Raw genomic sequence first — 12,469 nt, forward strand, 5'->3', positions numbered from 1 at the left:
TGGCCCAGATCCGGTTAAATAGTTCTAGAAGGGCAGTTTTTCCCGAAAAAGGTAGCCTTTGGAGTAATTGGTAGCTTACATTGTCAGGGCCAGTAGAAGATCCAACGCATCGGTCGAGTGCCCACATCAGCTCTTCCACAGTCAAATCCGTGTTATATCTTTTGTGAAGATTGGGACGTTGAGTTACGCACCTCGTGCGCTTATCTTTTTTGTGCTTTTTTCGGAATCTTTCAGGGTAGTTTGCATCAGACGACTTCTGCTGATATTCATCAGCAAGAGCATTAGCTACCGTTGGACCGTTGTTGGTGTGTCCAGTTTCCAGATTCAACGATATTGTATTGCGTTGCCGTTTACCCTGTAGCTTGTTAATTTTATTCCAAACCTGACTAGCTGGAGTATCTGGGTTTATGCTTTCGACGAAGGCGTCCCAACTACTTTGTTTGGCTTCATGGATAGCTTTTCGGCAATGTGACCGAGCTTCCTGGAATTGTTTAAGAGCGACGATTTTTTGTGGATCATCATCACCCAGACGACGGAGGGCCCGTAGGCGTTTTCTCCTGGATTTTATTGCTAGGGCCACTTCTGGATTCCACCAAACAACAGATTTTTGTCCGATGTTTCCTGAAGTTTTAGGAATGCTTGCTTCAGCAGCAGTTATAATCCTATCAGTAAATTCGTCTACCGATAGAGTATATCCAGGCCGTAGTGGATCAGTTGTTAGCTGTTCGTATAGTTGCCAGTTAGCTTTTTCGAAGATCCATCTGCTCCGGCATTTAGAGGTAAATTGATTACAGTACGTTTCGAGGAGAATAGGTAGATGGTCGCTTCCTGAATAGTCTAGTAGTGTTTTCCAGCTGAATTTGGCTGCATGTGAAGTACTGCAAATGGAGACGTCTAAGGCCTGATGCGCTCCTGCGTCTGGGGATACCCGAGTACCTGTACAAGATTCTCGGAAGTTACTTCCAGAATCGGGTATTAGTCTATGACACAGAGGTGGGTCGGAAGTGCTTTCACATAACCTCAGGAGTCCCGCAAGGTTCCATCCTGGGTCCGGTGTTATGGAATGTCATGTACGACGAGGTGTTGAGATTAAAATTCCCGGCGGGTGTGGTCATCGTTGGCTTTGCCGACGATATTACGCTGGAGGTCTACGGTGAATCGATCGAAGAAGTGGAATTGACTGCAGCCCACTCGATCGCAATTGTGGAGGAGTGGATGAGCTCCAGGAAACTGGAATTGGCTCACCACAAAACGGAGGCTGTTGTTGTCAACAACCGAAAGTCGGCGCAGCAAGCGGTGATCAGTGTAGGCGACTGCACAATCACTTCGAAGCGCTCCGTCAAACACTTGGGGGTGATGATCGACGACAAGCTTACCTTCGGTAGCCATGTCGATTATGCCTGCAAGAGAGCCTCCACAGCTATTGTGGCACTGTCCCGGATGATGTCCAATAGCTCTGCGGTGTACGCCAGCAAGCGTAAGCTTCTGGCCAGTGTCGCCTCGTCCATACTGAGGTATGGTGGCCCGGCTTGGGGCACGGCTTTGAGTACCGATAGCTACCGTAGCAAGCTAGAGAGTACTTATAGGCTAATGTGCCTGAGGGTTGCGAGCGCGTACCGTACCGTGTCACACGATGCACTCTGTGTCATCACCGGTATGATGCCTATTGGTATCCTTATCATGGAAGACATAGAGTGCTTCGAAATGCGCGGCACAAGAGGCATACGCAGGACTGCCAGACTGGCCTCCATGGTCAAATGGCAGCGTGCGTGGGACAGTTCCACCAAGGGAGTGTGGACTCACAGGTTGATTCCGAGGTTAGATATCTGGGTCAATAGGCGCCATGGGGAACTAACATTCCACCTAACACAGGTCCTTTCGGGTCATGGATGCTTTAGACAATATCTACACCGTTTCGGTCATGCGGGTTCTCCCGAATGTCCAGTTTGTGCAGGTTTAGAGGAAACGGCGGAACACGTTTTGTTCGTGTGCCCGCGTTTCCGCACAATGCGTGACCGCATGTTTGCCACATGCGGTCGGGACACGACTCCGGACAATTTGGTCCAGAGGATGTGTGCAGACGAGTTTGGCTGGAATGCCGTTTCATCGGCTATCACCCACATCGTCTCGGAACTCCAAAGGAGGTGGCGTGTGGACTCGAGGAGTGACTAGTGCAGACGCTAATCAACAGGTGGTCCAAGGGTTCGCAGTCGGCTACGTAGGTCATACCGGTGCCCTACGGTCGAAATCGACCCTTACAGCGATTAAGTGGCCGCGGGGAGAACATCCTGGTAGCGCTGCTGTCGCGGCGCCGGCCTACTGGGTGGGTACGAGCCTCTGGTTGTTCGGGGCAGGTGGAGGCCCCTTCGTCAGCAATCCCAGCTCGTGCTAGCTGATAGGGCCTGAGCCTTCAGTAGGTCAAATTGCGAAGCCCGCAGTATCAGTTCTTGATACCTGCGGTGCAGCTGGGCGCGGGCTTAGTGGTCGACCCTGCCCGCCTTCAGCGGACAACGGGAGGGGAGGACCACCCGGGAAGCTGGCAATGCGCCAGCATGCTACCTTGGTGGACCCCCATAAGCGTGTCATCGATGTTCGTTGCTGCATGGCTACGCAGCTAACCTGGAGGATGCGATGTGCAGTAGCCCCTCTCCGAAGCAATGCCTTCTTGGTGGTCCCGGAGAGACGAAGGGTTTGGCGGCAATGGAAATGGTTTAGTGGGTCGGGGGTGTAGTCCTGTTTACTGCTTGTACGTAGTAAATGGTCCCCAACCCCACACTCCCGGACCTCGGTCCGGAGTCTGTTGAGCAGATTATCCCCCCATTGCTTAGAAGGAAAAAAAAAAAAAAAAAAAAAAAAGGCCTGGGATGCTCCTGTGACTGGGTCGATACGAGTGAGCGATCCATTGTTGAGTACCACCATATTGTGACGTACAACTAGGTCTAAAATACCTTCGCCTCTAGTTTTAGCTCTCGATGATGGTTGAGTTATTTTGCTGCCCCATGCGGCATGATGAGCATTCAGATCCCCCAATACAAGAATGGGTTTTGGAAGTTCTTCCAAAAGATCTCCAAAAGATGAGTGCGGAGCCCACAGATATTCCACTGAATGGCAAATGACGATTCGGTTCTTTGTGCTGTTAGACTACTGGCTTCTGAGTCATCCGAAGCTCGTGACGGCGATCGTGGCGAGTTGATGCCGTTCATTTGACTCGAGGAACGGGGTGAGTCAGCGTCTATTGAGAACCTGGTGTTTCTTGGGGTTGATGGAGGTGCATTGGATTTGCATGTGACGTCATGGCTTGCCTCGGTTTGATTCCAGGAGCATGATCGGAACTCACCCATACTTCCTTGTTCTTCCGTCCCCAGAAATGTACGGCTGGAGTATGCTACAGAACTTTTTCCTTCTCGTCGAGCCACGCTGGTAGGCGATGCGTTGTTGTTGTTTCGATGATGGTAGTGGATTTCTTGACCTGGGTTGGTGGGAGGTATAACTGGGTTGAACTGTTTTGTTTGTAAGGAATTTGAATGAATACTTGCCCGGGATAGCGAGCAGACCACGTCGACTGCCGCCAGAGGCTCTTCGGAATGTTCCGGAACTTCTCTGGTCAGGGTCGACGTGGTAGGCCTCGCGCTTGGCGAATCATATGGTATTGATGGTCTTGTTGTCTTAGTTGAGTTGCTGCGTTGATTCCAGGAGGACACACGCAGTGTAATGCGTTTGTGGCTGTCCCCATTCGATATCCACCGGATATGCTCTTCCATGCTTGGAATGGGGGAGGTAACAATACACTCTCCCTCTCCTTGTCGAGGTTTGCCGGTTGGCGACATAGTGTTCTTTACTGTCGGTCTGGTGATTGTGTCTATGCCTTGTTTGGGGGAATTAAAACCGAATTTGGACTGTTTTATACATACATAATTTGAAGAGATACTTGCCCGAGAGGATGGGCGGACCACGTCGACTGCCGCCAGAGGCTCTTCGGATTGTACCGGGACATCTCTGATCAGGGTCGACGTGGTAGGCCTCTCACATGTTATCTTTATTGGATCTTCTTCAGGGATTCGAAATTGGATAAGAAACAACACTGTATTTTTTTATTCCAATATTCCGACTGAAACGCCAAAAACTTCTATAAAACATATTCAACAGACGTATGCAAATAGTAACAACAAATAAAAATCAATGGATCATTGAAGGTAGTTGTTGTCAGTGCTCACCGCGTCAAAACAAAGGCGCCACTGTATATGGGATTTAACATTGTGACAGCATTGCTATTCTGTCAAACACACAACGCTACGATGGCGCTATCTATGCTTTTCATAGCGGTCATTTTAATTATTCTAAAGATCCATTGCTAAAAGAAATTCTTCAGAAATGGAAATTGCATCACAAAATTCGCCATTACGTTACATAACATAAAAAATTACAATAGAGAGAAAAAAACAAAAAATACGTAACGAAAAAAGTAACGAAATTAGATTTTTATTTGAAACGAAGAAACATACTTCCACAGATTTAACATTCTTTATTTAATAGGGGAGGTCGGGGTAAGACGTAGGCGGGCGAAGCCATTTAATTTATGTGTCAAAATCAAGAATATATAAATACTTTTTCGACGCAGCATGTTGTTTTTTGAAGCCTTGGGCATGATAAAAAATTATCATAGGTGTTGTATTTGTGAAAATTTATTTATTTTATGAGTCTTGAAAAGGTGATTACTTATAACGTTTTTTTTAGTGACGGAATAAAAGTGACCACCATGTTATATCTGTGGTTTGAGACGAGATGAACAAATGAATTCAAATGAACATCGATCGGTAAAACCGATATCACGAGCGGTTCGCTCGTCCGAGGAATGATTAATAAAGATCAGTCGAATACTAGCTGTGAGACGATACAGAGTCAAATCTTAATTAGCTGTGCTATACCCTTTTGAGAAGAAAGAAGTTACGATTACGTCTAGTGTGTCCGCCCTTTAGTCAAGTGTCCGCTGGAATCTAAGTGTGGCTGCCGAAACATAGAAGGCCTCGCCTTGGGACAGTAAAGAAGGATTTATCACACCATATTTTTTGTGCATAATTATTCGAAAAAAAATGCATAAATTCATTGTGATTCAAAGAGGTATGATGTTTTATGAATTCTACATTGTTTAACCTGGATGTTGATTCATTTTTTCGGTAAATTGATTCTTAATTATTAGATATAGTCGGTGTTCAAACATTTCTTTTAATACAGGGACGGCAAGTTTGTTGTGTTTTTACAAAAAAAATCCCTTGCGAAATCCTTCAATGATCATTTGCTAAAATTAGATCAAATTGAATATCGATGAGAAAAATTATTGTTTTTGATATTTGTTTTGAAAGTTTCGATGTAAATATCACCAAAAATGCCTTGGAATGTCAAAAATCTTATGTTTAAGTGCTTGGTGAACTTTCAGAAAAACCGCCATTTTCATGCCAAACTGGAGGTGTCCCATCTTACCTCGGCAGGCGCTCTTCCCCTAATGGTTGAGAAACTAAGGCGGTAGTCTTGAGAGAACGTTACGTAACTGGAGGGGAAAAGGTTAGATCAATCGTGTCGGTATGGTTGTATTTTATCTTTTGATCGTATCGCTTGCTCTTAAGAGGGCGTACGCTGAACACTTGTTCAGCGTACAATGCATTTATCGAATAATATCACGAATCCGGTTAGGCGTGAATATAGCAAAGGTGACTCCCAGATCTTTATCTTATCCACTAACCCATTATCCTTTCCATGATAACTGTGGAGATACAGAAGATTCCTAGGTCTCTACTAACAATGATTGACTAGCTAACATTCCTCCCCATCCCTGATGACCGTAAGGACGAGGCCGGCGACGTAACTGAGTTTTGAATTATGAGCTCTCGGTTTGTGCATATTGAGAATGGTAAGCTAATCCCAAGCCCCATTCATTAAATCTCTGTGCAACTTCGATTGCTCTGGTCAATCACGGAGTAACAACTACGAATTGTACGGTCATGCTCATGCTCATGCTTGTAGTGAGAGGCACCAAAAATTTCTTTTATAATGCGAAAACTTTGTGAAGTAATTTATGACGTATTTTGGAAGTATTCTTATGAAAACTTTTGAACAAACAATCGAATGAAATTCTAGCAAAAATTGTGAAATCTTTTTAAAAGAAAACAGAGAGAGGAATTTCTAATAGAACTATGAATAAGTTTTTTTTGAAAAATTTTGCCTGAAATTATTCAAGGCTCTCCCTAATAAGCCTGGAATTGTGCCGAGCACATATTCATTTAATTCAACGTGTAGTTTCAATACTCACATGAAAAATTAGACGCAGGCAGCGATGCCGACTGAGGAATCGAATTGGCCTGGTTAGCCGAAGATCTGCTGCTGGTCAGCCCACTGAACGAACTCTTGGTGAGACCTACACATTTCGAAGACAAACAAGAGATTAATTCATGAATTGAATACTCAGACTCGAGAGATGCAATTATTCACGATGTGTTCATAAATATACTGAAAAGATCATCATCACAAGATAAGATTTAAAATATAAGTAATGTGAGTTATTCAAAGTTCTACTGGATACGAAAGAGGCGACATCTAAAAATAAACAGACAATTGTAAAACGAAAAATTTCAAATAATAATTGATAGCTAGCATTCGTCCTTCAGTAACACACAGATCAAGCAGTAACACATAGGATTCAAGGTTGTGGAAAATGCGCACCCTTCGAGTGGGCCATCGAAATAACGGCGTGAGCGGAAATCGACGGAGCCACGCTAAAACTCTTGGCCAGTCTCCTCTGCAGTGGGGGTGTCGGGGAGCTCGGTGCTCCTTCCCCACTTCCTCCTGATGCCGTGAAGTGAGATCCATCGTGGGAATGACTACTAATGAAATTGCTGATCACACTAACGCCTACGTTTCCGGATACGACGTTACCATCGGTTTGACTGGTATTACCGCCGCTACTGCTGGAGGCACTTCCCGCTACTCCCAGAGCAGCCCCCAACCCTAGCCCACCCAGACCGCCACTGGCTCGAACTGATGGACTCTGCTTGATCTCTCCACCGGAGTGCCTGAAATTGATGTTAGGTGTTGTGTTGCCACCACCAGCACTAACTGGCACGTTTCCGCCACTGTAGAAATGCAGGTGGTTCATGTTCTCCAGGATGCTTGAATCGTTCTGTCTATATTGAGCTATACCTAGTATCACATTTTACAAAACGGTATGGATTGATTATGGAATGGAAAGGTTATAGACAATTTCATCGTACAGTTTGGGATGAATGGTTTTCGCACTCGAGCATAATGTTGTTCTACTGATGGAGAACAGACTAGGAAACACTATCCGATCAACGAACAATTTATTGGAAGGTGATAATGCGAGCCTAGTGACATGCATGTAACGATTTCAATACAAATGATAACAATCAAACTGTGGAACAACAAGTTTCTGGGTGGTCAATAATTGGACACTGCGTACCTTTGGTACTTCGCGTATCGGCAGTTATAAAATAGATCCCATTTCAGGTATTAACGTTAATCGTTCCATTTAGCTTCCATTCATTGCTGCGTTTGCTGCTTCATTTCAACTGCTATACAGCAAAAAGCAAAAAATCTCGGCTTATAGCGCTAGAATTGTTAATTGGGAGATGGTAATAGTTTTCAAAACCTAACGACCTTACATCAAGAACGAACGTTTGTCTTGAATTGAGCCAAATCCAATTTTTCAAATTTACTCAATTTTAGACTTATTTCTGCTCCGTGGATAAATACCTACTCAATATCTATCATCATTCAACCCACGCCTGTACGATTGAAAAATCCTTTTTTCATTGTCGATAGAAATCCCATACAGAAGTAGCAACTTACCCAGGAAAGCGTCCACCAATCCGGCAATTCCTTTCATGGTTTTCAGGAAAATTTGCGGCAACTGCAGCAAGCAAGGATGGTAATGGGGTTCCACTCCGTCCGCATTCAGCAAAACCGCCTGGATGAACTGTGGCGTTCTGCTGATGACCTGCGGGCAACAGAGATCCGTCGGGGCTCCTAGAATTTTCAGAAACCGGATCCAAGATTGGGCAATTCCGTCGTTAGTCATTCCCGGCGGTATGAGATTGCTGTCTTCGTCCACTGAAAAAGATCGAAAAAAGATTAGATCACAAACGATGCACATGCTTTGACCACCAGAGCATCTTACTGATCTTCATTTCCGGAAAAGCAGGTCCATAAGTGAACTCGAGCAGCTTTGCAGTCAAAACGAGATTCACTCGGTTCCACTGCTCCACGAGAGCAATCCGATGGCGCCAGGCAGCGCAAGATTCTTGAAAGGTCTTCCACAACGAAGGCGAAGGGAAGCATCGACTGCAGGCCAGCAGCCACACCTCAAACAGTACAGACAAGACACGTTCGCAAAGTTGATCTCCCACGTCATCCTTGACGATCGGTGGCGCCAAAAGGATTTCGTTGATGGCCAACAGAAACAGCAACAGAGATTCCCACGTTTCCACCGTCAGTATTTGTGAGTTTTGAGCCGTGTCCTGCAGAGTCCGAAGAACGCGATGGCAGAAAACGGCCTGCCGGTTAATGGTATCGGTTCCTGTGTGGGGAAGTTGGTTGTAAAATATTTAACAGTTTAGAAAACGCATTCGAAAACCGTGCATCTAGCGGGACATCACCTAGATCCTCTTGATATATAAAAGGCCAGTCTGGTAGAGCATGAGGAAAATAAAACGAAATCAGTTCAAACCCTTTTTCTCAACGCAAGGCAGTGGTTAGTAGAAACGAAAGGAGTGCATGAAAGCGAAAAAATAAAACAAGTGTGCATATTAAATCTCATTCAGCATTATTAGAGCATATTCAATACGGTGTCTTAAAATTGTAATTTGGTAGGAAACTTGGGGGCTCAAACACCAAATGGTAGATAAGGATATTACAATCAAACGTTTGTGTGGAGAGAACTCTGCGAATTCTCGTTTAGAAGTTACTCCGATGAAAAAAATCCGATTTTTGCGACTAATATAAAAAATAATAATATCTAGTTCTGCAAAATAGCGTACTATCTAAGCTGGTAGCAAACCGTGAAATAATAGTGGCTTGAGCTTAAGGGAATAAAATGATCAAAATAATGACTAAAAACACCTTCAAAAAACAATCATTAGTCCAAAAAATATGCATTGGAATGGAAATACGTTGCTAAAATCATGGATACGAACCAATCTCAGGACTGATACCATCTGAGTGCATCGACAGAGAGTAAAATAATAGTGACTTTAGTGTCCAAAATGATCAAAATGGTGTCTAAATAGTGACCTAAAAGTGACTTCGCAACTACCGTAAAACCTGCGGGTAACTTTGATAGTGCGACCACATACTAAACGAAATATCATAATTTCTGTTGATCGTTTAAGCAAAACGAATACAGAACTAAATAATATTAGTATGACACTTTATGTAAGAGCTGTTTTCATTTGAATCTAGAGCATTTGAGGCTTTATATACGAATATTAAAAATTGATACGATTTTGGCATTTTCGAAACGCTTACAAACAATATGTTTTACGATCAATATTTGATGAAGTTTTGAATAATTGGTCTCTTATCTTTGACAGCCTAGTTATCATAGAACTCGAACATGGTCTCAAATCTCTTAGCGAAAAGCATTTTCACAAACTGGGACCATTTTTGTGATCTAAGTCAGAAATTTCCATATAACGTTATGGTATGCAATGCCCTATTAATGTTGCGTAATTCATTCAATGTTGTTCGATTTATACTCCATTATCAAAGTAACCCCAAAACAGAAAACCGACATTCGATTATCTGAAAAATTATATATCCATTCAAAATTATTCTTCTGGCTAACTATCAACTGCAATCGATAGCTAGGATGCCAGTACTTGTTTTAAAAATAAAAATTATAATTCTTTGAAACAGCATGCATAAATATTCAAGTTTCCTTCGAAAAAAAAAAAACTATTAAAGCTACTCCGTTTTACGGTACAAATATTCGTCATAAAAATGACTAGAAATAAAAAAAATACGTTCTACGTGGATGTTAACCAACCTACATTTTGGGTGAATTTAGAATATACAGAGCTGCAGTAATTTGAAATATTTCTTACAGTTATCTGTCCGGGATAAGACATGATTGCCATAAATTATCAAAAAGATGGCGTATTGAAGATTTCATAATTATATTAAATTTTTGTTTTCCGTCGGAAAAAAAACTAGTACATGGTTTATCAAATACATGAACTCCGAAAACAAACTCGATATAAAATTTTCAGCAAAATTCCTGTTTAGGAGGAACTTACTGGCCAAAATTCATTGAAGATTTTGAAGTAGCGGTACAAAGTGAATACCATATACAATAAACCATATTTAACAAATCTTTAGAAAAAAAAATCGAGGGAACATTGTGGCGGATTTCTCAAAAACTCGTGGAAGAATTTTCTGAAAAACGATCTGACAGAATACAAAATTCAAAAACAAGCAAAAACTAGAAACTTCGATTAAATTTGTGGCATTTGAATGTATGTAAAATTGAACCCTTCCTTCAACATGAAAAGTACCGCCAGAACACAATTGTTTTTTGACAAACTAGAGACAAACCGAACAGATGGATTATGTGCATTCTACCCCGAGCATAGAAAAAAAATATTTGGACGGTCGATTGAACGTTGAATTCCAGAGAGGTTTCAAATACAGAATTCGGTGAGTTTGTTCCAATATGAATCAATCAAAATATTATTCATAGGTGCCAGAACGTATCCTATGGCCTTTCCCATCCCATTTACATTCCACAATATCCTGTAACACCCATGACAGGTCGTAGAGTTCTCTGCATCTTTCTTAAGTAGGTGTTCAATTAATCATTCCTTCCCATTCCTTAGCATTCGAAAGGACGTGGCCAGGACAGCTCTCAACTGTTGGAGGATGCGTCATCCTTGTCTAAGAGTCAAAGAGTCAAGGGTTAGCCCCAAATCGTTGACTTTGGTAACGGACGAGGAGGAGGCAACCCTCATACAATGGTTTAGGACTGTACCACCTACGAATTTGTGCGAATTGCTTAATACTAATAAAAATTGTTGACCAAAGTCGTGGAAAAACAGTATCAAGGGTTAATCATTAAAAAAAAATAGCTTTGTTAAATTAATAATGTAATTTCTGTTTTTTTTCCAGCAGAATTAGTACTCGCTTTTGAAGTCATGGACGAGTTTCTGACTAACAATTTGATTTTATTTTTTGGTTGTTATTTCTAACGATCTCTGGCTTCCGGAGGAGTTTTGATGGGATTCTTTCAGAATACAGGTTTAAGATTCCTGATTTAACAGATTACTGCACTGCCCATAACTGCAAAACAGTCACATTCGACATTTTTGACAAAATGGAGTTAATACCATGGAGAGTCATCAAATGATAAATACAGTGGCTCAATTTCATTTTCGTACGGGGCACTGTTTTCATATCAAGTTGGTATAAAACTATTAAATGGTGCATGGACTTCCATATACTTTATCAATAATGAAGGTTATAGGTGTCATCTATTGTTTGGCAATGACAAACTGTATGCATTTGCTTAAATCTTTGGAATAATGGAAAAGTATTGAGATTGTGTCTATAATTGACCCAATTCCATATTCGTACACATAACAAAAAAGAAATATACAGCATTCAAAACTAATTTTTAATGGACTAGATGACTACTTAAGCTCTTCGTTGTGTTGTTCAGATGCAGTAGAATACATTTGGAAAATTTATAAACGGATATATTTGAAACTTAAGTAAATTTAAGAAAAATACCAGTTTTCCCATGTTTTTTGCTAAAATGTTCGGTAAGTCGAACAATAAATTGCATTTTTTTCATCATCACTTCCTTAAGAATGATAATTGCGAATATTGCACAAGTTTCAAAAAATTATAATCAGTTTTAGAGTAGCTAAGAGTGGATATCGACAACTTATACTTTTGAATCTTAGGTAATATAATATTTATAACAAATCCAAAACCAAAAATTTTAGTCAATTTCTTTATGTTTGGCTCCTAAATGTATATACATAATCCATAGTTAATGTTCCTATCAAAACATTGCGTAGTTATCATTTTTAATTTACATTTTACTACCAAACATGATTATAGAGATTTATAGAATAAATATTATTGCCATAACCGCAACACAAACGTGTTTTTAAAATGATGAAAACAACAGGATATATTCTATTAAATAGTGTATCAATGCTTTCTGCTCATTCAAGTTATTTTGTATTTTTCTTATAAAATCAATAAATTGCAAAATAGGGTGCTATTTTGAATATAATTTGAATATTATTTCAAAGATAATTGAATATTACGATGACATCAATTATGTGGAGGTATGTACAGCGTAGTTTAGGGTACTTTATTGTAAAACGAAGTTCGTAGTTCAAATTATTTTTACAGACAAATTCGAAATTAACATTTACCTGTTGTTTAGAATGAA

The 12,469-nt window shown here is 41.3% G+C and overlaps 1 protein-coding gene across 6 annotated transcripts in view; it reads right to left on the reverse strand.

Annotated features, from left to right (window-relative positions):
- LOC5568082 (ral GTPase-activating protein subunit beta) overlaps positions 1-12,469 on the reverse strand; it is a 41,909-nt gene that overhangs the window by 23,409 nt on the left and 6,031 nt on the right. For 2 of the 6 annotated variants that reach the window (XM_021848294.1, XM_021848290.1), the window contains exons 3-7: positions 8,667-8,738; positions 8,189-8,587; positions 7,861-8,121; positions 6,715-7,191; positions 6,305-6,409 (exon numbers count right to left, since the gene is read on the reverse strand). In XM_021848294.1, the coding sequence (XP_021703986.1) occupies positions 6,305-6,409; positions 6,715-7,191; positions 7,861-8,121; positions 8,189-8,587; positions 8,667-8,738 (1,314 nt within the window). The remainder of the gene's footprint in view (positions 1-6,304; positions 6,410-6,714; positions 7,192-7,860; positions 8,122-8,188; positions 8,588-8,666; positions 8,739-12,469) is intronic. The other 4 variants (XM_021848291.1, XM_021848292.1, XM_021848295.1 and 1 more) reach the window with 4 other exon arrangements.

Source organism: Aedes aegypti, chromosome 2, assembly GCF_002204515.2.
Source record: "Aedes aegypti strain LVP_AGWG chromosome 2, AaegL5.0 Primary Assembly, whole genome shotgun sequence".
Taxonomy (NCBI): Eukaryota; Metazoa; Arthropoda; class Insecta; order Diptera; family Culicidae; genus Aedes; species Aedes aegypti.